At 70.3% G+C, this 23,563-nt stretch overlaps 2 protein-coding genes across 2 annotated transcripts; both read left to right on the forward strand.

The window, feature by feature from the left end:
- The first annotated feature begins 124 nt into the window (after positions 1 to 124).
- On the forward strand, positions 125 to 13,508 carry SS18L1 (SS18L1 subunit of BAF chromatin remodeling complex). Its single transcript, XM_037501126.2, has 11 exons — positions 125 to 259; positions 5,316 to 5,392; positions 5,930 to 6,014; positions 7,010 to 7,154; positions 7,570 to 7,767; positions 8,489 to 8,653; positions 8,901 to 9,005; positions 9,372 to 9,464; positions 11,064 to 11,183; positions 11,686 to 11,813; positions 12,507 to 13,508. Exons 1-11 carry the CDS (start codon positions 191 to 193, stop codon positions 12,531 to 12,533), a joined length of 1,212 nt encoding a protein of 403 aa, XP_037357023.1. The 5' UTR covers positions 125 to 190; the 3' UTR covers positions 12,534 to 13,508.
- Positions 13,509 to 14,922: 1,414 nt separating this feature from the next.
- On the forward strand, positions 14,923 to 22,597 carry MTG2 (mitochondrial ribosome associated GTPase 2). Its single transcript, XM_037501138.2, has 7 exons — positions 14,923 to 15,394; positions 17,730 to 17,911; positions 18,512 to 18,659; positions 18,807 to 18,922; positions 19,259 to 19,477; positions 19,557 to 19,695; positions 20,273 to 22,597. The coding sequence occupies exons 2-7, from the start codon at positions 17,735 to 17,737 to the stop codon at positions 20,665 to 20,667; spliced, it is 1,194 nt and encodes a 397-aa protein (XP_037357035.1). The 5' UTR covers positions 14,923 to 15,394; positions 17,730 to 17,734; the 3' UTR covers positions 20,668 to 22,597.
- The last annotated feature ends 966 nt before the right edge of the window (positions 22,598 to 23,563 follow it).

Consider the following 23,563-nt stretch of genomic DNA (forward strand, 5'->3'; position numbering starts at 1 on the left):
GGGGCGGGCGGCGCGCGGGGGGGCGCGGCGGGCCCGGGGGCGGCGCGGCGGCGGCGGGGCGGGCGAGCCCACGGCCCGGCGCCCCCCGCGCCCCCGCCCTGCCCCCGCGCCTGCGGAGAATGAGCCGCCCGGGCCGCCGCGCGGGGCCGGAGAGCGAGCCCCGCTGAGCCGGGCCGAGCCGCGCGCGACCATGTCGGTGGCCTTCGCGTCCGCCCGGCCGCGGGGCAAGGGCGAGGTCACGCAGCAGACCATCCAGAAGGTGGGCGCGCGGCGAACAAAGCGGGGCCCGGCCCGGCCCGGCCCGCGCCGGCTTTGTGAGGGGGCGGGCGGCCGTGCCCCGCGGGCTCCCGGGCGGCGTCGCGGGCCGGGCCGGGCCGGGCCGGGCCGGGCCGGGCCAGCCCGGGGCCGCGGCGCGCGCGCACCCGCCGCCCGCAGACGCCGCGGGGGCTCCGGGCGCCGCGCCCCGCCTGCAGGGTCCCGGCCCCGAGCCCCAGCCCCGACCCCGGCTCCGAGCCCCGAACCCCAGCCCCGGCTCCGAGCCCCAGCCCCGAACCCCAGTCCCGGCCCCGAGCCCCGACCCCGAGCCCCAGCCCCGACCCCGGCTCCGAGCCCCAGCCCCGAACCCCAGCCCCGGCTCCGGGCCCCAGCCCCGAGCCCCAGCCCCGAACCCCAGCCCCGGCTCCGGGCCCCTTACCCCAGCCCAGGCCCCGACCCCGGCTCCCAGCCCCGGCCCCGAACCCCAGCCCCGACTCCGGCTCCGAGCCCCAGCCCAGAACCCCAGCCCCGGCGCCGAGCCCCGACCCCGGCTCCGGGCCCCTTACCCCAGCCCCGGCCCGAGCCCCGACCCCGAGCCCCAGCCCCGACTCTGGCTCCGAGCCCGGGCCCCGACCCCGGCTCCCAGCCCCAGCCCCGAACCCCAGCCCCGGCTCCCAGACCCCGGTTCTGCGCCCCGAGCCCGGGCCCCCAGCCCCCGAGCCCCTGCCCCAAGTCCCGGCGCCGTGCCCCCGGCCCGAGCCCCGAGCAATAGTCCCCGGCCTCCAGACCCTGGTCCCTGGGCCCCGACCCCAAGCCCCAACCCCCAGCCTCTGAGCCCAGCGCGCTGGGCGGCCCAGCCGACGGTGCCTTCGGGCCGGGCCCGCGGGATGCTCCCTGGCGCCCTTGGGGCGGCCCCGTCTGACAGCTCGGGGACCAGCTCCCCCGCGCCTCCCTGCTGGGGACGCCAGCCCTCGGGCTTCCCGGAGATGCCGCTGCCTCGGCCTCGGAGCGGGGCCGCGCGCCGCCCATTGTTCCTCCTCAAGACGGCGGCGGCCCCCGGCCAGGAGGCCCGCCGATGCCCGGGCTGGGGGCACGCGGGTGGGTCCCTGCACCCCACGGGCTGCTCTTTTCCTGAGGGGCCCCGCCCTGAGCCCCGCGGTCCCCTCACCGTGCAGCGAGGCGGGGGCGCGGCGACGGCAGCCTCGGCCTGTTCGGGGGCTGCGTTTGCCGGCTGTTGGGCAGGGGCGGCTCGGGCCCACAGGGCCGGTGAGGCCGGGACTCCTGCCCTGCCCGGGCAGCGGCGCCCCCGTCGCCCGGGAGGCCCACCGGTGCCCGGGGTGTCTGAGCCCTGCACAGGTCGGGGCGAGGAGACCCGCAGGCGGGAAGGGCTGCGGCAGCCAGACTCATGTGCCTGGGAGGCGCCGTGGTCGGGAGTGGGCCCTGGGGTGTGGGGGTCGTGCCCCGGAGCCCTTGGGAGCCACTGGCCAGACCCTGCGCCGCCACCGCCTCCCGGGGCCGCCTGCGTCTCCTCGGCACTCCTGGGCTCGCGCGGCCGTCCGGGTGTTGGCGGGCCGGGGCTGCAGGCGCTGGGTGCTCTCCGCGGGGTCCCGCGCCCTCAAGTGCTGCTCGGGGCCGCAGTCCCCCCCCCCCCGTCACAGGTGGGGGCCGTGGAGCCCCGTGACTGTGCTCACAGAGGCCCCGCCCCAGACCCCCACGCGGGCCGGGCGGGGCCGGCATTCGGGGGTGACCGTGCTCTCGGGAGACTGGGCCGCCACTGGCGCTGCGCTCTGGGAGGACCGCGGGCCGTGGGCTGCCGGGGACCCCGGGGTGGAGGAGGACAGTGTTTCGGTCACCCCAGAGGTCCTGGCTGTGCGGGACGGGGGCAGGCTGGAAGGCGCGGCCAGCCCGTTCCCTCTGTTCAGTGTGGCCTGGCCCCGGCCTCCCGCTGGGCTCTCCAAAGCAGGGGCTGTCGGTGCCGCCCGTACAGGACATTCACTACGGGGCACCCACCGGCGCCCTCTTGGGTTCCGGCCCCCGCCTTTCACACTGGCGTCCTGGCCTCTGGGGGCGGGGTGGGGGTGGCTCCCGGCTGGGGTGCCTGCACGTAGGCCAGGGACCCTGAGCCTGGCCTTCCAGCTGCTTCCCGGGTCTGGTGCTGCAGGCCGGGGTGCAGCGGTCTGTTCTCCAGCCTCGGATGCGCTTGGTGCGGGGGGTGGGGGCGCCACGGGTCAGGATCAGGGTCAGCCCAGGGTCGTGGGAGAGGGCAGGGCCGCTGCCCGCCGCTGTGGCCAGAGCTGCGAGGTGACCAGCACGGCCCTGGGCCCAGCCTCTGGGGGGAGCGGCGGGAGCCAACCTGAAGCCCCGGCGGGCTGGCACTGTGTGCTGGCATGCCCCCCCGCTTTGCTTGTTCGCGGGGCCCCGTGCAGGGGCGCGCAGCAGCCCGCTCCTCCCCAGGCCACCTGTGGGTGCACTTTGGGGTTGAGACCCTGCCCAGGCTCATCCTCTGGGGTGGGGGGCGGGTAGCAGGGCTCGGGGTGCCCTGCGCCTGCCCCCGCGCGCATCCGCCTCCGTGGGCCTCCGCCGCGGCTCTCGTGGAGTTCTGCGGCCTCACGCACAGCAGCGCTCTGCGGCCGGGACACCGGCGCCCCCGCCCCAGCCGCTGGCAGGGTGCTCCCACAGCCTCTGAGGTCGCAGGTGGGAGGCGGGAGGGGCCTCTCTGCCCAGGGGCCGCCCCCCGCCAGTGGCCCCCGCTGGTCAGAAAGCAGCAGGCCTCTGTGGAGAGAACAGCCGGCGGGGCCCTGAGAGCCCCTTCCCGTCCGCCTTGCAGCGGGCCCTGCCCCTCACCTGCGTCTGACGCGCCCCCTTGGCGAGGGCCGGGCCGTGCAAGCCCCTGAGCGTCCACGTCCGACATCTCCCGCCCGCCTCGGGCTGGGCCTCAGCACAGGGACGGCGGCTGGACGGGCGCGTGTGCGTGGGGCTGTCCCTGGGGCCCGAGCCCAGCGGGGAGAGCCCAGTGCGGGGACCAGGCAGCCAGTGCTGCCTCGAGCAGCGGGTGGAGGCGCCTGTGCGGTGGCGCGGGCCCAGCGGCTCTGCCCTCACACCTGCGCAGGTGCGGCCCCCCCACCGCGCCCCCCTCAGCTCTCCTGGGGCCCCTGGGGCCTCGCGCCAGGCCCCTCACTGCTGCCCCAGTGCCGCCTTTGCCGCTCACCTGCCGTGAGAGAAGGTCAGCGCCGAGGTCAGGCCGGGCCGGGCTCCCTTAGCATCCCTTTGAAGCGATTCCAACCGCGTGTGATTTTTCGCGCGTGTTCCAGGACGCTGGCGACGCTCAAGGGGAATAAAAATCTGCACCTGCCCGCGTGACCTCTGACCGCAGAGGGCGGGTCTCAGGGTCACCTGCACACAGCACCCGCCCTCCCTGTCCCAGCGGGCCGGCCCGCCCTGTGCCCGGGGTGGCCTGCTGCCCGTCGGCGGGCTGGACATGGAGGCTGAGGTGCAGCGGCTGCCGTGCCCCAAGTTCTCGCGTGGGGGCTGCGGTCTCCCCCGCTGTCAGCCCACATGCCCACCTGGGCCTCACGGACTCAGCTGGCCCCAACCCCGAAGCCCGCCTGACACCAGCATGTTGGGCACAAGGGCACGGTGCTGGCTCAGGCGGCGTCGGGAGGAGTCTCACTCTCACCCCGCAGCCCGCCCGGCCCGCCTGCAGCTGGCCAGGGGACAGGTTGCGGCCGTGGGGGAGAGGGGCTTGCGGCAGCGGGAGGCCGGTCTCCCAGGCTCCTGTCCTGCAGGACGCCACCCCCAGCTCGGGTGGGGTCCTCTGGCTCGGGGCTCTCCCTCAGGCGGGCCCCCTCTGCTCTGAAGCACCCCCGGGAGCAGGCCGCCCCTTGCGGGTGCCGTCTCTGATAAAGGTCCTGGGGTCGGGCCCTGCCTGGAAAGGGTCGTGGGGTTTGACCTGCATCCCCACAGCTCCTGGGAGTGTGGTCCCACCCAGGGGCTCTCAGGATGGGGGTGTCTCCCCTCTGGGGAGCAGGCTCATGCTCCTCTGGCCCCCCATCTGCCGCAGAGGACAGGTCCCCCTCCTAGAGCCCACTCGCCGCCCAGACACCCCTCCCTCGGCTCCGAGAAAGCGCCTCCGTGGGGGTCCGGGCCTGGTGCCTGGGGGTCCGTCGGCTGCTCAGCCTGGCCTCGGCCTCGGGATCTCTGGCGTCCAAGGACTCTCTGGGCTTGGCTGTTCTGACGACTTTTTTAATCGACAGTAACTGCTTTTACGTCCCCAGGTCCCTAAGAGCCGTGGCGTTCACTGTAATTTTCAAGTTTAAGTTCTTTATAAGTCAAAAAAAAAAATGGAAAAAGCAAACGAAACTGTGTCCTCCCGGCCTCCGTGTGGGGCGGCCTCTGGGTTTGCCTCCGCGGGGCAGAGGGCGCTGTTTGGCCCCTGCGCTGCCCTCCCGGCCCCCCTCGGCCCCCCTCGTCCTGCAGAGCGGCTCTCAGGGCTCTGTGGCCTGCAGGACACGAGCTGCTCCCCCGTGCCTGCCCAGGTCGCTTTTTTTTTTTTTTAAAGATATATTTATTTATGTGTACAAGAACCGGGGTACAGGCCAGAGGTACAGGGGGTGAGAGGATTCCCCAGAGACAGAGCGGGGAGCAGAACAGGCAGATGTACTGAGATACACTGCTGAGGGGAGTGGCGGGGAGACAGAGGTCTGCTGCGCCATGTGGGTAGCATCCTGGCTAGGGATCGAACTCACGCTGCAGAGGCTGCGGACAGCTTCATAGGTTGCGTCTTAACCTTTGCGCCACCGGGGAGGCCCCCAGGTTACTTTGACTTGGGGGGCTCCGGGTCCTGGCATCTTCTGCCCCCTGTGGGTGGATGCCTGCCTCGTGGCCAAGGGCCCTGGGAGGTGGGCCTGCGGTGGTCAGGCTGGTGGGGCTGGCCCAGCACAGAAGGGGCTCAGCGCGGGAGGTGCTGAGGCTGCACCGAGCAGTGGTTCTGTCGTTCCACGTGGGGACACGCGACACCGAGTATCTTGCGCGTCTCACGTATCTTGTCTGCTGTTGCTCAGATGCTGGACGAGAACCACCACCTGATCCAGTGCATCCTGGACTACCAGAGCAAGGGCAAGACGGCTGAGTGCGCCCAGTGAGTGTCCCTACCTGTCCTGGCCAGTGGCCTGGCTGGGGCCGCGTCCCCAGGGGCTGTAACAGTGTGACCCCCAGGGAAAGGAGGCCAGGTTCTCTGTCCCACCTGAGGACGGGGGCTGAGCAGCAAGGGGCTAGGAAGGGCGGGGGCGCCTCACCGGGGACTTGCACCGGGGACGAGGGTGGGGGAGGCCGGGTGTGTCCGGGTCCCGAGGTGCTCCTCTCCAGGGGGTGCCTTAGCGGGGGCGGTGGAGGCACAAGCTTTCTGGCTCAGCGGCCCTGCTTGGCTGGGCGTTTGCCCATGGGGGTGGGGGGGGGCGACTTCGGGTGTTTCACTTGGGAACTGCCCCGTTTCTTCTCCCCGCCGCTCGCTATGCTACGAAAGCTGCTTTCTGCTGAAGGTCTCACGCGCTGAGGGTACGTTTGGTCCTTCTGTGGCAGACGGCAGCACCGATTCAGAGCAGGCGGGCTGGCGCCCGGGCGAGCCTTCTGCGCGGAGCAGCCGGGGCCCACACCTTGCTGTGCTTCTCGCCCGCAGGTACCAGCAGATACTGCACCGGAACCTGGTCTACCTGGCCACGATCGCAGACTCCAACCAGAACATGCAGTCCCTGCTTCCCGCCGTGAGTGCCCACGGGGGCTGGGGGGTGTCCCGTGGAGTTAGGCCAGTTGTGGCAGCAGGTGGCCGGGAGCTGGGCTCCTGCCAGGGGGAGGGGGGCAGGACGGGGCCCGGTAAGGCTGCAGCATCTGCTTCCTTAGCGGGCAGATGACCTGAAGGACCCAACCTGGAGGGTGTGGGCAGCGGGCCTGAGGGTGTAGGGTGGCGGGGCTCTGCAGTGTGCCTGCCTGAGCAGACACGTCTCTCCTGGATGCCACAGACATCAGCGTGACGTATTATTTTCTGTTTGACTTTTTCAAATGTAACCCCCAGTTACTGCCGCCAGGGCAGGGTGCCCTGGGGCTGCTCAGGCCTCCTGGTGGGTGAACAGGCAAGGACGGCCTCACGTGGGGCTGGCCCTGCTGACCAGCTCCAGGACATAAGTGTCCCCGCTGCCCCTCCCTCAAAGGCGGCACCACGCGTGCCAGGACGTGCCTGCTGCACCAGCGTGGGCCCTGCGTGGGCTGCAGGTCTGGGCACTAGTCGTTCTTGGCGTCTGCCCCTGGGCAGCTGCTGGCTGGTCAGGTCTGGGAGCTGAGTGCAGTGGCCCCTGTTCGCCTGTCTCTAGGGGATAGAGGAGAGCAGAGAAGGGCATCGCACAGGGGCACCTTGGGAATGCCCATGCACCGGTGTGGGCACTGGTGCAAAGACCCTGGTGCAGGGTGGGTCCAGGGTCGTCCACAGGGACAATAGAGCGGGATGGTGGCTACAGCCTGGTGGCCTGGGGAAGGGAGAGGGGACCCGACTTTGAACCCCCAGGCGCGTTGACAAGCTTGGCGCGAACCTACCTTCTGGGAGCTGTGTGTGCCCACCAGGCCCCTGTGTGTCCACCCCGCACTCGTGGTAGCAGCGGTTGACTGGGCATCTGCCACGAGAGGTGGTGCAGCCTGGGATCACCAGGCCCCCGGCGGCCGCTGGGTGGGTGAGTTAGCCATCCCGTAACCTTCCTGTTTGTCGCAGCCGCCAACTCAGAACATGGCCCTGGGCCCTGGAGCGCTGTCGCAGAGCGGCTCCGGCCAGGGCCTGCACGCCCAGGGCAGCCTCAGCGACGCCATCGGCACAGGCCTGCCCCCGTCCTCCCTCATGCAGGGCCAGATCGGCAATGGTGAGTGGCCTGAGCGCCGGGGTCGGGGTGGGCTCGGGACTCGGGGCTGGGGCTTGGCTGTGGTGTCCCCGCCGCGGCAGTCCCGGCTGGGCCAGCCCAAGCGCACACACGGCCGGTGGCACACAGGCTAACGCCCGTCTTCCAGAGCCTTCGTGTTCTGATGTGGGCAGGTGTGGCCGCTGGAAGTCAGAACTGGACCTTCTAACCGGATTTCTTTGAGTCGGGAGCTGTTACTGGCCTCCTGGAATGGCCGTCCTGGGCGGGTCAGCGCTGGGTGGGTCAGTGCTGGGTGGCTCTCTCCCCACGCCGCTGTCGGAGCCGGTCTCCGCAGCGCAGCCAGGCCTGCCCCTGCCACAGGTGGTCCTGGATGGTCTCAGGCCCCAGCCCGCGCGTGACACCCACCCGCCCTCCACAGGGCCCAACCACGTGTCTCTGCAGCAGACGGCACAGAGCACGCTGCCCACCACCTCCATGAGCATGTCAGGCAGCAGCCACGGCTCGGGGCCAGGCTACAGCCACTCGGGCCCCGCCTCGCAGAGCGTGCCCCTGCAGGGCCAGGGCACTATCGGCAACTACGTGTCTCGGGCCAACATCAACATGCAGTCCAACCCAGGTACCGCCCCGCCTGCCCCCGGGCTGCCCTTCTCCTCACCGTGGTGTGGGCGGGCTGGGGCGCTGTCTGGCTCTGCCCCTGGGCCGGGCAGTGTCCAGCTTTGGGGGGCTGGGATGTGCCCTGTGTCAGCCTCAGGGAAGGTTCCAAGCGGGGGGCAGCGTGCGCCCTGCAGGGTGAAGTGGAAGGGGTGAAGGGCCGGCCGGGGCCTGAGCTGGGGAAGTGCTGGGCCTCAGCGAGATGCCCGAGTCAGACACAGCGGACCGCAGAGGCGCAGTGCAGAGAAAGAGGATGTGGGGGTCCTGCCCTTTCCTAACATTCGTTACCTCCTGAAAATGGTCACATTTTGGATATATTGAGTCAAATAAAATACATTCTTAAAATAGATTCCACCTGTTTCTTTTTGCTTTCTTGATGGGCCCACATCCTGTTCTGCTGGACGGCTCTGCGCTCGGGGTCCGGGCAGGGGTGACATGCTGGACAGGCAGTGGGCACCCCGGGGCCCGAGGGCCGGAGTGGGCGCGAGGCTGCAGGCTTCTGGGGCCGCCGTGCGGGCCGGGGCTGGGAAGGTGGGGCTGGCGGCACAGGCTGGCGTTTCCTGGGTGCGGCAGACAGTCGGCCTGGGGTGGAGGTGCGCCTCGAGGGGCGCGGGGCCTGGAGCAGGCAGGGGTGGCGGTCAGCGCCGGGAGCGTCTCGGGGTCACCCGGCTCTGTCATGTCGCCAGTGTCCATGATGCACCAGCAGGCAGCCTCGGCGCACTACAGCTCGGCGCAGGGCGGCGGCCAGCACTACCAGGGCCAGTCGTCCATCGCCATGATGGCCCCGAGTGGGCAGGGCGGCGGCATGATGGGGCAGCGGCCCCTGGCGCCCTACCGGCCCTCACAGCAAGGTACTCAGGACTGGCCGCATGCTTTCAGGACTGCGCCCTTCCGGGGGCCCTGTGGGGACGAGCTCCCGTCCGCTGTGGGGGTGGCGGCAGGGCCTGGACTGTAAGTTTGAGGTCCGGGGTGGGGGGTGCTCTCAGCAGAAAGCCCCCCGGCCCCAGGGGGAGGGCACGGCCGGGGGGCTGGGGACAAGCCCTCTAGGGGTGCCCTCTGTGGGCAGTAGGGCCCGGTGACGCTGCCGTCCGCCCGCAGGCTCATCCCAGCAGTACCTGGGCCAGGAGGAGTACTACAGCGGCGAGCAGTACGGCCACAGCCAGGCCACCTCGGAGCCCATGAGCCAGCAGTACTACCCTGACGGTGAGGCCCGCCACGCCTGCCACGGGCAGCGGGGTGAGGAGGGGTCAGGCCTTGCCGGCCCTTCCCCGCCCAGTGCTCCCTTCTGCAGTGACTTCCTTCTCAAGGCGTCTGTGTCCCAGGGTTTGCGGAGGGGCCATTTGGACTGGTCCAGAAGGATGGCTGGGCTGGGGGCTGGGGAGGACCCCAGGTGGGGCACTGGCCTGAGCCAGGGCCAGACCTGGGTGACCAGTTGGGGATGGGTGAGCCCAGTGCACCCCGCCACATGCTGCTGACGGCCTGGGAGGGTCATGGCCCAGAGGGCCTCGGAGCAGGCCGGGGTGGTGCTGTGCCCATAGCTGGCCACTGATGCCGCTGCCGCCTGCGCAGGGCACGGTGAGTACGCCTACCAGCAGCCGTCCTACACGGAGCAGAGCTATGACCGGTCCTTCGAGGAGTCCACGCAGCACTACTACGAGGGCGGTAAGGGCTGGGGGCCGCGCTTGGGGCCACAGCACCCCACACCCGGCAAGGGCAGGCTGCGCCCTGGCCTGTCCTGCCTGCGTGTGAAACGGGACAGGGCCTGTGCGGGATGGGGGGACAGGCCCGCGTGGGGTCCAGCCCCCTCGGCAGGAGGCCAGGCGGAGCCCAGAGCCCCCGACCCAGAGGCGGTTCCTGCGGGGTCAGGGCTGGCCCGGCGGGGTGTGCCTTTGCCGCGGGGCGCTCCTCGGCAGGCTGCTGGGGTGGGCGCCAGGGGCGGGTGCGGCCATGGGCTGGGACCCCCGGGCGCGCCCCGCTCGGGGATGGGCCTGTGCCTGGAGGACACCCCCGCACGCAGGGCCCCGGGGCCCCCTGGTCTGCAGCGGGGCCGCAGCCGGCGCCAGAGGCTACACAGGCGGCTCCTAAATGCGGCTTTTCCGTGGCTTTTAGCAAAGTTTGGTAAAAACCCAGAACGAAATTTGCCATTTGAGCCCCTCCAAGGGCGCGGCCAGGGCCGGCCGCACCCATGTCTCCGGGGACGGCCCGCGGCGCCCGCCCCCCTCCTCTGCTGAGGGCGGAGCCGCCCTGCGCGCCCGTTGGAGCCCGCAGCCCCGTCAGCCCCGTCCAGCCCCGTCCGCCCCGTCCGCCCTGGTCAGCCCCGGTCAGCCCCGTCAGCCGCGGTCAGCCCCGTCAGCCCCGTCAGCCCCGGGCTCAGCGTGGGGGCCTGGTCCGGGAGCCCGGCCGGGGCGGGGCCTCGGGGGGCGGTGTTGGGGCGGGGGGGGGGGGGGGGGGGGGCCGCAGCGGGACGGTGTTGGGGCGGGGCCGGGAGCGAGGGGTGGGGGGGGAGGCGGGGGGGGGAGGCGAGGGCGGGGAGGCGAGGGCGGGGCGGGGCGCGACCCTCCAGGGACGCGCTGAGAGGAGCCCTGCGGCCCGAGCCGCGCCCCCCCCCCCCCGCCCGCGCGCGGAGAGGCTCGGCGACCGGGCGGCGCGCCGGGCGTGGGCCCCGGGCCGTGGGGCTCTCCGCGCGCGACCCCGCCCGGCCTCGGGCTGCGCTTGCCGTGCCCGCGCGTCCTCCCACGTCGCTCTTTCCCGCACACCCGAGCCGAGCCGTGGCCCACCCGGGCCCGGCACCCCCGTCTCCGGGGGCGGGGGCGGCCGGGCGCCCCCACCGCGGGTCTCTCCCAGCTCTGGGGCGGGTCCAGCGCCGGGGCCCAGGCCACACCAGCTCCTGGGGCTGCAGAGGTGCCATCCGCCACCCCCTCCTGCCTCCCTGGTCCCCGCACCCCCCGCAGCCGCCCGAGGAGCCCCCTCCCTAGGAGGACCGTCTTTGGGTGGGGCTCCAGGGGCCACCCTGCGCTCGCCCACCCGCGGCCCTGACAGAGCTCGGGCACCGAGGGGGTGAAGCCCAACGCGCCACACTGGCCTTGTTGCCTGGTTTTAACTCCTTCGTTGTGTCTGTCTGTGTTTTTGTAAGGTAGTAAGGAAAAGTGTAACTGGGTGTGAGTTGTGAAAAAGGAGGCGGTAGCCGTGGTCTGGGGACTCCCGCGCCCCCACCTCTTACGCCATGCGGGAAAGCGAGCCTGTGTCTGCTTCGCTCTGCAGGGAACTCGCAGTACAGCCAACAGCAGGCAGGGTACCAGCAGGGCACGGCGCAGCAGCAGGCAGGGTACCAGCAGCAGTACCCCAACCAGCAGAGCTACCCGGGGCAGCAGCAAGGCTACGGTAAGAAGGGAGCAGTAAGAGGGGAGCGTCCCTGTGCGCCCCACCCCACCCAGCAGGGGGCTCAGCTCACTGTCCTTGGCGTGTGTGCAGGTTTCCAGAAAAGCCACAGGCACAGGCTCCCCTCGTGGGGTGTTCATTCCCTGGGTACGCTCACACACAAGCCTGCGCAGGTCTTGCTGCAGGCCAGCTCCGCTTCCCCAGACCCCACCTTGCTGCTTCACTCCAAAGCCTTCGGGAAAGCCCACCAGCCGGCCCAGATCTGGTCCTGAGGGTGCGCCCTGGGGCTAGGGCACGAGCCCGCAGGTGGTGGTGGTGGTGGTCCAGCGAGGAAGCTGCAGCTGCCACCTCGCAGCAGGACTAGTCAGGGCCTGTGTTAGGCAGCAGCTGGTTCTAGGGCCCCCAGGGAGGCCTCAGGCGCTGGCATCATGGCTTAGGCTGGTGCTCCGGGCGCTGGAGTTGGGGGCCGGGCCCCTGCAGAGGCTCATGGCTCGCGTTGTTCCAGGCCCGGCCCAGGGAGCCCCCTCACAGTACTCCAGCTACCAGCAGGGACAAGGCCAGCAGTACGGGAGCTACCGGGCATCCCAGACGGGCCCGTCCGCCCAGCAGCAGCGGCCCTACGGCTACGAGCAGGCAAGCGCTCCAGACAGCCCCACACCCCAGCAGCCCCGCAGCAGCCCCACGGTCAGAGAGCCAGTCAGGCAGCCATGGGCTTCCACACTCACACCGGGGCAGGCGCAGCCCGGGCCCACTCGCACCCCTGCAGCTGTGCCCAGTGGTTCCCGCGCAGGGTTCTCGGTGCCCAGCACGTGGCACCACGGGGACCATGGATGCCAGTTGCACCTTCACAGCCAGCCAGACAGTCTGGGGGCAAGAGGGGAAAAGCGTGGGGGTGGGGCCTGGCTGCAAGGCAAGGGTTTGCCCTTGCTGGGCAGGACCAGGGCCCTGGAGAGGGCGGGGGGGAGGGGCACAGGCCAGTGTGGGGCTCTGGCTGTAATACAGGAGGCCATGGGAGGAGAGAGGCAGCCAGGTAGGCACTTGAGAGGCTCCACCCTCAGGGTTTGCTGGATATGGGGTGGGCGGGTGGGGTGGCCCCAAGGGTGCCGGCCTGGGTGGCCACAGTGTTTAGGGGACTGTGGGGAGATCGGGTGTGGAGAAAGCGAGGCCTCTTAGCGGGGACTCTGAGGAGCTAGGGGCCCCCCCGCCGTGGGTGCAGCGTGAAAAAAGCCCACCAGGCCCAGGGGATCTGGGCCAGGGCTGAGGCTGCAAGGGAGCTGGCCCCACGTGCAGCCCCGGCCAGTCACTCTGTGTCTTTCTGTCTTCCAGGGCCAGTACGGGAACTACCAGCAGTGAGGGTTGGTGCCCCGCTTGGAGCCTGTGGCAGCATGTCCACTGGGGACGCGGCCGGCGGCAGTTGTGATGGACTGCGCCCGCTGGCTGCCCGCCCAGTGCAGTGCCTGCAGGGGAGCATGGCACTGCTCGCAGGGGTGGCGAGAAGCCGTGGGGCGCGTGACACACTTGGTGCTGTGTATAGTATTGTATGTCCATGCAATGGAGAGGCGGTCTCATGTGTCCCCCCTTCTCGATGTTTCTAGCTAGCTGTAGGGTCCTTTTGTCATCAGAGTAGCCTGTGTCCAGTGCTGGGGCCTGTCTACAAGATGCCATAGTCCACGTCACACAAGCAGGCCTGGGGTCTGACCCTCTCCGTTGGAATGTGGGCTGTGAGCGTGTCTTGTCACTGGCTCTGCAGCAGCTGGACACTGCAGCCCCTGGACGACAGTGCCTCCGTAGGGGCTGGGTCCTGTCTGTCACACACAGAAAATGATGTGTGAGCGTCCTTTGGATGGAAAGGCCTGGGACGGTCCCTTCCAGAGCTTGCTCCTTAGCTGTGTCTCTCGCCAGTTCTGTTTTTCCCAAAAGGTATATATGTTTTTGTACAAGAGGGATCGTGACCATTTCACAAGACATGACGCGCCGGAGGCGCGGCCAGCCTCCCAGGAGAGGTGCCCCTGAGGGAGCGCGTCTGGGGCATTGCTTTCACCGCGGACCTTCTTTATGTGACAGTCACTTCTGGGGTTTGGATATTTAATATCCCCGATTCTACAACTTAGAATCCTGAGGCCAAATTTTCCTATCGGCTGGCAAGTTATTTATTTTATATTATTTCTTCCAGGAACCTACTTGTTCGGATCTCCAAGCAAGCGTTCCTTGTCTCTCTAGGGAGACGAGGAACTCGCGTGTTACTTTGTAAAGAGCCCCCGCCCGCCCCCGCGTCTGCTCGCGACGCTGTCAGCCGAGGCGGCGCGTGGCCCCCGCGCGGCGCGTCTCATTCAACCCTGCCAGACGCTGGGACGCCGGCCGGGAGGCCCCGTCGGCCGGGAGGGGCGGTCCGCGAGCCCGGGCGCCTCCTCGGAGAAGGGCTGACACCCCGCCGGGGCCTCCCGGGAGCGGGAACCCGCTGCCGGCCCGCGGGGGTGTCCCGGCCGGCTTCCACGGTGGCCGCCTGCGGAGCCCGGGGCCGGCGGCTCCTCAGGGCTCCGGCGCGCGGGGCCGGGCGCTGCGCGGGGCCCGGGGGCCTGGCGGGTCCCCCTGCCGCCGCGCGACGCGCGCCGAGCCCGCGCGCCGTGGCCGTCCGCTGCGGAGCGCCGCGCCAGTCTGTACATTTCCCGCCGCTGCCCGGTCTGGTGTTCGTGTGTTCGGGGCCGGCGGCGCCGCGAGCGCGGGGGTCCGGCCAATAAACCGCTTCTTCTCAGCCGCGTGTTCGCTCCTGGGCCCGCCCCGGGCTCCGCGCGCGGCCGCGGCGAGGCGGCGACGTCACGCCGGGGGCGCGGGGCGGCGACGTCACGGCCGGGCGGGGCGGGCGTGGAGGGGACGTCACGGCCTGCGCGGGCGCGGGGAGGCGCGCGCTCTGAGGGCGGCGGGCGAGGTCGTGGCCCCGGGGCGGTGGGCGGGGCCGCCACAGCCCGAGGGGCTCGGGCCCCGGGGACGCGCGGCGCCTGCGCGCGCACACCTCGCCGCGAGAGACGGAGGTCCGCTTCCGGAGGCGCGGGCGCGCAGGCGCACGGGGAAGTCGGTGCGCAGGCGCACGGGGGGGGCGAGGGTCCCCGGAAGTGGCCCTCGGCGGGCCCGGAAGCGGCGTGACGTCGAGCCGGTGAGTGCGGGCGCGGGGCCGCCCCCGGTGCTGGGGGCCCGGCCCGTCTGCGAGGCGTTCGCGGGCGAGTCGCGCGTGGCCGGCGGCCGCCGAGCGGGACAGCCCGGGGCGCCCCGCGAGGGAAGCGGGGGCCGGGCCGTGCCGCGCCGGTGCTGGCCGCGGGGCTTCCCGAGGACGCGGGCGGACGGGCGTCGCCCCGGCCCCGCGCGGGTCAGGACGTGCCCGCGCCCTGCGAGGCCCGGAGGCCCGGGGCCCCGCGCGTCGGAGTGTCGGGGCGCACATTTCCCGGGGTCCGTCCGCGCCGCCCCGCCCCGCCGGGCGTCCCCGAGCCGGTTGTGGAGCCGCGGGGCCGCCTCGGGGGCGGCCGCGCCTGGTGCTGTGCGCCCCGCGGGCTCCTGTCCTCCCGCGCGGGCCCCGCCGCTCCCGTCGCCCACACGCCCTCCGGCGCCGGCCCTGCTGTCCGGAGCGTCCGCCTCGCGGCGGCGGCGCAGCGGCGTTAACCGTTCGGGGGCCCCGCGGCCTGTGTCGCCTGCGGGGGCGCAGCGTCTGCCCGGGCCCCGCGGTTCCCAGGGCCTCCTGCCCCTGGGTGGGCGCCCTTTCCCCCGGGCTCGCGGGGCCCCCTCCGTCGTCCGCAGCCCGTTTCCTTGGCGCTGTGTCCGCCCCGAGGTGAGCGCGGGGCCTGGGCTCTGGCCCTGTCAGGCCGTCGGGTCCGTCACATCTGGTCTGGCCGCCGCCGTCTTTCTGCCGCTACGACCGCGGCCACGTACGCTTTGAAAGACCGAAAAGGGGCGTGATCCTTTCCCTTGCCCCAAGCTCGTGCCCTGTGCCCACTCCCCCCCCCCAGCCTCCCTAGCGCCTCCAGCATTGGCTGCCTGTGGGGTGGGGTGCTCCCGGCCCCTCCCGTCCCACGGGTGCAGGGCCGGGCCTGGGCGAGGTCCTGGAGCAGAAAACGTCGCGTCAAAGCGGCGCTGTCCAGGCCTGCTGGTGGTCAGGTGCCGCCCTGGCGCCTCCGTCTCGGCAGGTGCGCCGCGGGCACATCAGGCCCTCACGTTAGGGCAGCCGGGTAAGAAGCAAAAGATGTGCCTTTTCTGTACATCACAAAATAAAGTTATTGAAAAAGTAGGTGTTGGGCTGTCCTGGGTCATCAGCTCCCGCTGCCCCAGCCTCACGCCCCAGCAGCGCAGAGGAGAAGCCGGGGAGGCGCGGCAGCACCAGGCATGAGGCTGCCCTGCGGGTCTCCCCGATGCCACGGGGTCTCTGCATCCTCACCCTGGCCATCCAGCCAGCGAGCGGCACTTTCCAACACAAGCCCTGAATCTCCTTTTAGGGTGACCACAAGAGCTTTGTGTGTCCGGGGTTCATAAAACAGAGTGTGAAGGTGGGGCCCACTGGGACGCTTGAGTGTGGTCACGCCCTTGGGCCACCCAGCTCAGTCCAGTCTGGAACGGTTACGAGGAGCGGCCACTGCAGCTCAGGTGGCCGCAGGGAATTCTTTCCCAAGGGCCATGTCTGGGTTTGGGGCACCAGTGGAGGCGGGGGTGGGGGGGGGTGTGTTTCTGGCCAGCGGGCTGGGCTCACATAGGACGTTTTCTTTAAAAAGACCGAGCAAGTAGGGCCTCCCTGGTGGCGCAAGGGGTTAAGCACCACACTATGAAGCAATCCTCGGCCTCTGCAGCACGAGTTCAATCCCCGGCCGGTCAGGGAGCAACCCGCATGGCAAGGCAGACCTCTCCTGTCTCCCCGCTGCTCCCCTCAGCAGTGGATTTCGGTCTGTTTGCCTGTTCTGTTCCCCACTCTGTCTCTGGTGAATCCTCTCACCCACCCACCCGCCTGCACCTCTGGTCTGTACCCCAGTTCTTCTATGCATAAATAAATAAATCTTTAAATAAATTTGAAAAAAGACTGAGCAAGTAAACGCACATTGGAGAGGAGGTCCTGACTGCCTGGGAGTGCAGGGACAAGCCCAGAGCCAGGAATCTGAGGGCCCAGGTGGGGTATGGCTGGGTGGGCGTGGCCTGATCCTCCTCTGCCCTGGGGTCTGACTCCAGCTCCCCTGGATGGAGCAGCGCGCCTGGGAGGAGCCGCTGTTTTCATGGTTGCCATGGGGGCAGCACCAGGCCATTCTGGACCCTTCAGAGCAGGAGCACCCAGGCTTGGCAGGCTGGCGGGCTGGGGTGAGGACGTAGCCAGCCTGTTGGCAGCATCACCACACAGCAGAGCAATGGTGGAGCAGGAGGCGGGCGCCGAGGTGCACCGGGAGCTCAGGGCTCTTGGTCCCCCAGGAGGCTGAGCCAAGATGAGTCTTGGACAGAAACCGAAGGGTGGCTGCAGTGGCCGAAGCGCCTTCCAACCCAAGAGGCTGAGGAGCTGGGACCCCGGGTGGCCGGCCTGCCTCTGGGGGGGTGTCCCTGTGTGCGTGCCGGAGGCCACGTGCCCGGAGACACGGGGTGACATTCTCCACGAGCTCTGGGGTCTCTGCCAGTCTGCGACCCCCTCTAAACCCGTCTCTGCCAACAGCCTGTAAGAAACTCCCTGGGGGCAGGGCCCCGGCAAGCAGTGCCCTCTGATCCTCCTCCTCTGCCCGACTGATGACAGTCCCAGGGCAGAGGTGCGGCTCTGGGGGCTCCCTCAGAGTGTTCCCTTTTCAGGAGCATCGGGCGAGGCAGAAGCCTTGTGAGGAAGCGGTGGGCTCTGCTCTCCCCGCTGCCTTGCCCCACAATGGCGCCCAACCTGCCATCGTCCTCCGTGTGTTTGGTGCTTACACGCAGCAGGGACAGTGGCGCTGAGCGCGGCCAGGCCATCCGGCGCAGGGCTGGGCCTGGCTGCTCCCCAGCGGGCATGACTGCGCCCCTGCACACGCACTCGAGTTAGGGACACTTTCAGGGATTTAGGAGGCTGAGATTTCCTCTTTGGTGCTTCTTTTATTTTTCCTTATTTATGCACATAAGAGCTGGGTTGAGAGGACTCACCAGAGACAGAGTGGGGAGCAGAACAGGCAGATCAACAGAAACCCACTGCTGAGGGGAGCAGCGGGGAGACAGGAGAGGTCTGCTGCGCCCTGTGGGCAGCTCCCGGGCCGGGGATGGACTCGGGCTGCAGTGGCTGCCGGTGTGGTCATAGTGCTGAGACTCAAGCCCTGCGCCACCAGGGAGGCCCCCTCTTCAGTGTCTTTCCCGTGGCACGTCTTGTGTGGCGGGAGAGCTGGTGGCCCTGCATGTGTGCTGCAGCCGCCTCGGCGGTGTGGGCTGGTGGGGCCGCCCCTGCGCGTCTGCGGACGGCAGGAAGGCGGAAGGATGTTGCGGTTGGTTTGTTTAAAGAACCTTTGTTGCTGCCCCGCGGCCGCCGGGCGAGCCCGCCCGGTCCCGCTGAGGCCTGGTTCTGCCCTGTGACCTCTGCAGGAACCATGATGCCATCCAGGCTGTGCTCTACGCAGTGGCGGCTGGCGGTCGGGGGCCCGGGGCGCCTGCTGCCCAGCCGGCTCCTGCTGCCCGCACCCCCCAGACTGCTCTCGGGCAGCGGCGCAGACTTCGCCAAGCACCAAGAGCCGTGCCGGAAGAGGCAGCTCTCTGAGAAAAAGCTGGTGAGACTTTTGAACTTGCCACGGGGTCCCTCCAGGGATGGGGTGCTTGGCTCCCAGTGTCCTTGCCGGCACTTGTCCCGACCCGGTGATCGAGACGCACTCTGGCCACCAGCCGGGCGTGGGCAGCTCTCTCCTGCAGGCCCCCCGGGGTGAGCCGGCCTCGTGCCCACAGCCTGTGCCCTGGTCCAGGCCCGTCTTCACTGGGACCTGGCCTGCCAGCCGTGGTCGGCCTGTGGGTGTCGGGTCCCCAGACCTTCCGTGGCGAGCACGACAGTCTTCCCGAACATACAAGAAAAATGCAAGAAGATACGCGCCTGTGACCTGCTGCGTGTCCGCCTGGGGGGGCTCCAGGCGCCGCCCTGCCCCTCCCCGGGGCGGCTCCTCGCCAGCTCTGGGGCGCGTCCCCTCCCGCGGGGCCTTCTCCCGCGTGGCGCTGACGCCGCGGTTCCCCACGTGGTGGCGCCAGAGAGCCCGGGTCCCTGGCCTGGAGACACCCCGCCCCGCTGACGGGGGCGCCCCCCCCAGCGGCGGTTCCTGGCCGCGGCGGGACCTGGGGCGCCCCTTGTCCTGCGGCGGCCGGTGACCGGCTGTGCTTCGCAGAGGCGGCACTTCGTGGACCAGCGGCGCGTGCTCGTGCAGGGGGGCGCCGGGGGCGCCGGGGCCAGCTGCTTCCACAGCGAGCCCCGCAAGGAGTTCGGGGGCCCCGACGGCGGCGACGGCGGCAGCGGGGCCCACGTGGTCCTGAGAGGCAGGTGCCGGGGCCTGGGCGGGCGGGCGGCCCGGGCCGGCTTGTGAAGGAAACCGGGTTCGGCTCCGTCAGGGTCCGGCTGCGGGACCTGCGGGGCACGAGGGGCAGGGGCCGGCCGCAGGGCCTGATGCCCACGCGTGCCCCTAGTCGACCCGCAGGTCAAGTCGCTGTCGGGGGTCCTGTCTCTCTACCGGGGCGCTGCCGGCGAGGACGGCGGCAGGAAGAACTGCTGCGGGCGCGGCGGGCCCACGCTGTATGTGCGGGTAGGCGGGCGCCCCTGGCCGGTCTGACTTCGCCCCAGCTCCACGCGCAGTCAGGACGCTGGCTCTTTTGCACAGAGGGCGCCTACAGAGCCCCCCCACCCCCCAACCCGCACTCTGTTCCCTGCCCCCCTGGGGCCCGCCCCCCTGAGCTGAGCCCACTCCCAGGTCCACCCGGGTCCCGGCCTCCGCGCCCGCCCGCTCCAGCAACTGTCCTCGGCCAGCCCTGGGCGGCACCCTGTGGCCCTGCCGGGCCTCCCCTCCCCCGCCCCCCCCAGCTGGCGTGGAACAGCGGCCCCTCCCGCTCGCCTGTGCTGATAAACGCACCCCGACCCCCAGGTCCCCGTGGGCACCTTCGTGAAGGAGGGGGGCCGGGTGGTGGCTGACCTGTCCCGCCCCGGTGACGAGTACCTTGCCGCGCTGGGGGGCGCCGGCGGGAAGGGCAACCGCTTCTTCCTGGCCAACGACAACCGCGCCCCCGTGACGTGCACCCCCGGGCAGCCCGGGCAGGAGCGAGTCCTCTTCCTGGAGCTGAAGACGGTGGCGCACGCCGGCCTGGTGGGTGCCGGGGCGGGAGGGGCAGGGCGGGGCCTCGCTGTCCTGCAGACCCCTGACCAGCCGCGCCCCCCCCTTCCAGGTGGGATTCCCCAACGTCGGGAAGTCCTCCCTCCTCCGGGCCATTTCCAACGCCAGGCCCGCTGTGGCTTCTTACCCTTTCACTACCCTGAAGCCCCACGTCGGCGTCGTCCACTACGAGGACCACCAGCAGGTCGCAGGTGGGCGCCAGGCGTCCGGGTCGGGAGCCCAGCCCGGCGTCACATGGGTCTTTTCCTAACCGCAGGCCAGACCAGCTCGGCTCCTGGTTTAGACGACTGGTTCTCCTTCGAAATGGGATTCAGGTTGCCGCCCACCACCCCCGCTGTCCGCAGGTCACAGCTCGGGAGCAGAGTCTAGGTGTCCCACCCGAGGGAACGCCCCTTCCCGCCCGTTCCTGCGGGGGCTGGGCGCGTCAGTCCTGTCGACAACGTGTGATTTAGAAGCTTTCCCTGTGTGTCTCGAGAGAAGGCAGTGTTTTCGGGAAGATAATGTGCCCATTAGAAACGGCAGCCTGCGGAAGGCCGCGTGTGGCGCCTTGTGCTCGCGAGGCCGCGGCGCTCGGGTTAGTGACAGGCCGTGCGCCGCCACTTGCCTCTCCTGAGCCATTTCATGAGGACTCTGGAAGGGCCCCTTGCTGGGCCGGCGGGCGGCCCGCCTGTCACCCGGACGTTTCAGGGCGTTCTGCAGAGGGAGGGTGCAGGCTGGCGGGGCTGGGCGGGCTTGGGGGCCGGGCTCTCAGACGGCGTGTCCCCGCAGTGGCCGACATCCCGGGCATCGTCCAAGGCGCGCACCAGAACCGGGGCCTGGGCCTGGCCTTCCTGCGGCACGTGGAGCGCTGCGGCTTCCTGCTCTTCGTGCTGGACTTGTCGGCGCCCGAGCCCTGGGCACAGCTGGCGGACCTGCGCTTCGAGCTGGAGCAGTACCAGGCAGGCCTGTCGGCCAGGCCCCACGCCATCGTGGCCAACAAGGTCGACCTCCCGCAGGCCCGCGCACGCCTGCCCGAGCTGCGCGCCCGCCTAGGGCCGGGGGCCATCGCCCTGTCGGCGGCCACCGGGGAGAACCTGGAGGCACTGCTGCAGCGGCTAAAGGAGCTGCATGACCAGCATGTGGCCACCGAGCTGGGGCATGGCCGCCAGCCACTCCGGTGGTAGAGCCTGCCCGCTGGTCTGTGTGCAGCCGCCCAGGCTGCCTCCCTGGGGTGGCTGGACCCTCTCTCCGGGACAGCTGGCTGCGGTGCGGACAGTGCTCATCGCACCACACTGCCGGGCAGGCAGGACTCGGCTCCGCAGACAGCACCGGGCCCGTGTCCACACGTGCCAGGCAGCCTGTGGCCTGGACTCATGCCGCAGCCATGGGGGTCCTCTGCTGCCAGAGGCCAGAGCCTGGGCATTGCTGGCAGAGGGGCCTGGGTGCCACCGTCTGGAAAACAGCAAAGCCGGATCCTCACCTTCATCGGCAGCTGCGGGAAGCCCCTGCAGCGTCCACGTCACGGCCCGGTGCACCCAATATCCGACCAGCCGAGCCGTCTCTGACGCGTCTGCCCATGCGGCACTGCCCCCGTGGGTGGCCAGGGCGCACCAAGGAGGCGCAGACCGCCCGCTGGCCCCCACTCGACTGTGAGGAGTCGGCAGAGGACGCAGGACCAGGCGTGAGCTGTCCTGCTGCCCAGAGACCCTGCAGGACCCTCCAGCAGAGCTTCTCGCATGGCCTCCTGGGGCTGGCTGGGAGCTCGCCCGCGCCCGGGTCCAGGGCCGTCCTGTCTCCCCCTAGCAGATGGAGGGTCTCCCTGCGGGCGAGCTCAGGCCACCGGGTGCTCTGGGGGTTGGGCCAGCCGCGGGGTACAGCCTCGCCTGAGCTTTCAGGGACAATTCAGTCTTGATCTGACAGGGGATCTGTGGCTAGAAGAGTCCTTTTACCCAGAGCTTTATTTTAATGTCTTGTAATTTCAGAGGTCCCTGTGTTCTAGAAACCAGAGACGGGTTGCATTTATTTGCTTTCTTTCGTAGCGTCCACAAAGGGCTCGGTGAGTGGGTCTGCGGCGCCTTAATTACCCGGCCCTTTCATCTTTGTCCTGGGCTCCGCCGCTCAGCTTGGGGTGGGGGGACACGCAGGAGGCCTCTTCCAGCCTGACCTCATCACAGGACCCAGGGTGGGGGCGGGGCCCTGTCCTGTGCACTGGACCCCGCAGCCTCGGGGCCTGGCCTGGGAAGGTACCCGCTACGTATTTGGGGGTGAACACGAAGGACGGTGGTGCCGGCCCGTGGCTTCTTCGCACTGTGGATGTATTGCAAGGGGCGTGGCGGCCTGGCTGGCTTGCAGAGAAGCAGCAGCCCCGCCTGCGCCCCCACTCCCGCACGTTTCTTCAGCAACCGGGCTCTTCCTGAGGCTGTTTCCCCCCGTTGGTCTGTCAGGGGCGGCTCCCTGGCGTCACCTCGCCCCCAGGCCCGGTCTGGGTGTTATCCGGCCACCGGCTGCCCTCCCCATGCACAGGTGGTCTGGCTCCGGGGGCCCCGCGGTGGGGGCGTGGGCTGGCTGTGTGGGTGTGGGTTCCGGGCCCTGGTGCTGTCGCCTTGCCTGGGATCCTCCCCTTGCTGGGCACTGCCGGCCTCGCCCCACCCCGTGCAGGCTCCAGCAGCGGCTACCAGATGCCCTTGGGGGTCCTCTCTGTCCCCCACATCCTCAAGCCTCGGGTGCCTGCAGCCTGTTCCCGCCAGACCCCGCAGCAAGCCCTCCTGCGGCTGCCTCCTTCCAGGCCACCCTCGCGCCTGCTGCCTTGCCGCTCGGCCTTCCTGGAGATGGGTCTGGCGCTGAGGCCTCAGCTTCAGGATGTGTGATTCCCCGAGTTCCTCAACCCTCTTCCCGCAGGCCTGGTGTCCCCCCACCAGCGTCCTGTCTGCTTGCTCCCAAGACAACCCCTGGCCTTCCACAGTGCTCCTGAGGGCCGGAGCCCACCCCTGCAGGGTGCACCCTGACCCCTTTGGCTGGCACTCAGAGGCCCCCCTACCGTGCTCCTCCCGTGGTCCTCGTGCCCCGCCTCCAGCCCCGCAGGAGCAGAGGAGCCAGGGCAGGAAGACCCGGCACTCAAGCCCCGGCTGCTCTCTGCGCTGGCCTGGAGGGAGGCTCCTCCTCGGCCGTGCTCTGCCGGCCCCGCTCTGAGTGGGGCCCGTCTCCGGGCCGCCCCACGTGAGCAGTGAGGCCTGTGGGGCCCACGCTGGGGCCTGACGGCTGCCCCAGCCCTGCTGGTGAAGCTGGACCACCCGCCCTGGATGCCCACGCCGCACCCTGTCTGGAGCGGCCCCTCCGCCTGCGCGGGCAGCATCCTTGCCCCCAGCTCCCTCTGCAGAGGCCGGGCTGGTCAGCGCCGCCTGCGGGTTGCCCATGCGTAGTGCCAGCGTCCCGTACCGGGTAGCTTCAGCGCCGGTTCGCGCAGCCCTGTGGGCGTTCTCCTGTTCTCCGCTGTCGGCCGCCGCAGCCCACACCACGCCGGTGCGCACCGCGCCGTCCTCTGCCGCCCCGGCCTTGCAAGCCCAGTCCCGTGGCTCAGGTGCGCCCACCTGTGCATGCCCACGCCCTGCTGCAGGGGTCCGCCACCAGGCGCGCATTTACTCTGATGGCGGGAGGGTGGACACGCCTGAGACTTCAACTTGCCCTACGCCGTGACAAGGCCCTGGCCGGCTGGCCGCAGGCGGAATCGGGCCCTGGCCGTGCCCTCCTGGAGGCTTAGGGGAGACGCCGCCATTCCTCTGGGTGGCGTGGGGTCTGGGGTGCATCCAGCCCCTAGCCTCTGTCCTCCCCTGCCTTCCCACATCACCGTGCCCCCCAGACACCCTCGATCAGGGCAATCTCAGGTCGAGACCCAGCAGTTCCGCTTCGGCAAGGCCTTGCCTTGGTGCTCCGGCGGCTTGAATCTCGGCATGACGCAGCCAGTCCAGAGCCTTCCCGCCTCACCCGGCGCCCCTGAGAAGGCGTGGGGGTGCCTCCCCGCCCATGTCCCTGCCCCTGAGAAGGCTCGAGAGGGTCCCTGATGGGGTTTGGGTCTCGCAGCGA

Source organism: Talpa occidentalis, unplaced genomic scaffold (assembly GCF_014898055.3).
Source record: "Talpa occidentalis isolate TD23 unplaced genomic scaffold, MPIMG_talOcc4v2.1 talOcc4.10, whole genome shotgun sequence".
Classification (NCBI taxonomy): Eukaryota; Metazoa; Chordata; class Mammalia; order Eulipotyphla; family Talpidae; genus Talpa; species Talpa occidentalis.